The sequence below is a fragment of the Macaca nemestrina genome, unplaced genomic scaffold (genome assembly GCF_043159975.1).
Source record: "Macaca nemestrina isolate mMacNem1 unplaced genomic scaffold, mMacNem.hap1 Scaffold_172, whole genome shotgun sequence".
Classification (NCBI taxonomy): domain Eukaryota; kingdom Metazoa; phylum Chordata; class Mammalia; order Primates; family Cercopithecidae; genus Macaca; species Macaca nemestrina.
This window is the reverse complement of record NW_027257655.1, coordinates 1-2046: the sequence shown is the minus strand read 5'-3', so window position 1 is coordinate 2046 and position 2046 is coordinate 1. Positions and strand designations below refer to the sequence as shown.

The following is a 2046-nucleotide window of genomic DNA, read 5'->3' as shown; positions in this document are numbered from 1 at the left end:
TCCTGGCCACCCCCTCCCCCGCTTCCATTTCTCTGCTCTCCTGTTCATTCCTTTAGAGCGATTACTTTCTGTGAGTAGACATCCATTCGCGTGCATTCAGATCTATTATCCAAAAGACAGAGGCTCATCCGTCTAGGCAGTCAGGCTCCAAGAGAGGAGCCCAGTCGGTCTGACTCCCGGAAACTCCGTGCACTGGGTCAGCCACATAGTAGGCGTCTACTGGAGACTTTGTTTAGGTCAGGGAGTCAACGCAGGCAGCAGCTGAATCAGGAGAGAGTCCCCAACGCAGACAAAGGGGCTCCTGAGACCCTTCGGGGCGCCGAGGCCCAGGTTTTCGTCTCCCTCTGCTGCAGCAATGCCGTCGACTCAAAGGCGCTCAGGGCTGGGGGACTGGTTCTGGCAAACAGCACAACCTCGCCCGAATACTGGTCCGCAGTAACTTGATCTTTCCCTTAGGCGGCGCTTAGGTTCGCAGGCGCCCAGTTCAGGGCGAGGCATCACGGGATTTGTAGTCTCCGTGGGCATATACCCACCGCGCTTGCGCACCAGTGAGGCGCGCACCGCCCCTCTCCACGCCCCTATCAGGATTCGGGTCCTCGTAAGGAGCAGTCCAGGCGACAGCGTTCCAACCTAATACGCCTCTCTCGCCCGCCGGGGACAAGCCGGGCTGGAGAAAGAATCCGCTCTTCGGAAGCTGGCGCCGTGCCTTGGAAGGCGGCCGGAATCCGCACACACCCGCCCCGGAAGTGAGCGGCTCCTGGCGCGGGGCATTGTGGGGGGCGTAGTCTCTTTCTCAGGCGGTCCTTCGCGGCGTCCCCGGGGCCGACTCCCGAGCGCAGGCGGGCAGCCAGGCGGGCGGCGCGGCGCGGGCCGGCAGGAAGCGTATCCTGGGCACGGGGCGCCGGGCGGGCCGGCTGCGCCTAGCGGCAGTGGTGGGATACCACCCAAGGCCTCGCGCGGCGCCGCCCGTCGAGGGGCGGGCGGCGGCGGAGCCACTGGGCCGTCGAAGGGCGCAGGAGGCCGGTGGGCCGGGCCGGGCCGCGCGGCGCAGCCATGCCTGGCTTTACGTGCTGCGTGCCAGGCTGCTACAACAACTCGCACCGGGACAAGGCGCTGCACTTCTACACGTTTCCAAAGGACGCTGAGTTGCGGCGCCTCTGGCTCAAGAACGTGTCGCGTGCCGGCGTCAGTGGGTGCTTCTCCACCTTCCAGCCCACCACAGGCCACCGTCTCTGCAGCGTTCACTTCCAGGGCGGCCGCAAGACCTACACGGTACGCGTCCCCACCATCTTCCCGCTGCGCGGCGTCAATGAGCGCAAAGTAGCGCGCAGACCCGCTGGGGCCGCGGCCGCCCGCCGCAGGCAGCAGCAGCAGCAGCAGCAGCAACAACAACAACAGCAGCAGCAGCAGCAGCAACAGCAGCAGCCGTCACCCTCTGCCTCCACTGCCCAGACTTCCCAGCTGCAGCCGAACCTGGTGTCTGCTTCCGCGGCCGTGCTTCTTACCCTTCAGGCCGCTGTAGACAGCAGTCAGGCTGCGGGATCCGTGCCGCCGACGCCCATCACTCCCACTGGAGAAGACGTGAAGCCCATCGATCTTACAGTGCAAGTTGAGTTTGCAGCCACAGAGGGCGCAGCCGCTGCGGCCGCCGCGTCGGAGTTACAGGCTGCTACCGCAGGGCTGGAGGCTGCCGAGTGCCCTATGGGCCCCCAGTTGGTGGTGGTAGGAGAAGAGGGTTTCCCTGATACTGGCTCCGACCATTCGTACTCCTTGTCGTCAGGCACCACGGAGGAGGAGCTCCTGCGCAAGCTGAATGAGCAGCGGGACATCCTGGCGCTGATGGAAGTGAAGATGAAAGAGATGAAAGGCAGCATTCGCCATCTGCGTCTCACCGAGGCCAAGCTGCGCGAAGAACTGCGCGAGAAGGATCGGCTGCTTGCCATGGCTGTCATCCGCAAGAAGCACGGAATGTGAACTGGTGCCCCGGCGGCCTGCTGGACTCCCAGACCCCATCCAGCCAGGGGACTGCAGGCCATTGTTGAACTC

General features: G+C 64.6%; 1 protein-coding gene across 1 annotated transcript; it reads left to right on the top strand.

Moving 5' to 3' along the window:
• The first annotated feature begins 591 nt into the window (after window positions 1-591).
• Window positions 592-2040, top strand: LOC139361318 (THAP domain-containing protein 11). The gene has a single exon (XM_071089932.1). It carries the CDS (start codon window positions 1054-1056, stop codon window positions 1972-1974), a length of 921 nt encoding a protein of 306 aa, XP_070946033.1. The 5' UTR covers window positions 592-1053; the 3' UTR covers window positions 1975-2040.
• Window positions 2041-2046: the final 6 nt, after the last annotated feature.

Coding starts and splice junctions, on each gene's coding strand:
- LOC139361318 (XM_071089932.1), top strand. CDS start 1,054: ATGCCTGGCTTTACGTGCTGCGTGCCAGGCTGCTACAACAACTCGCAC.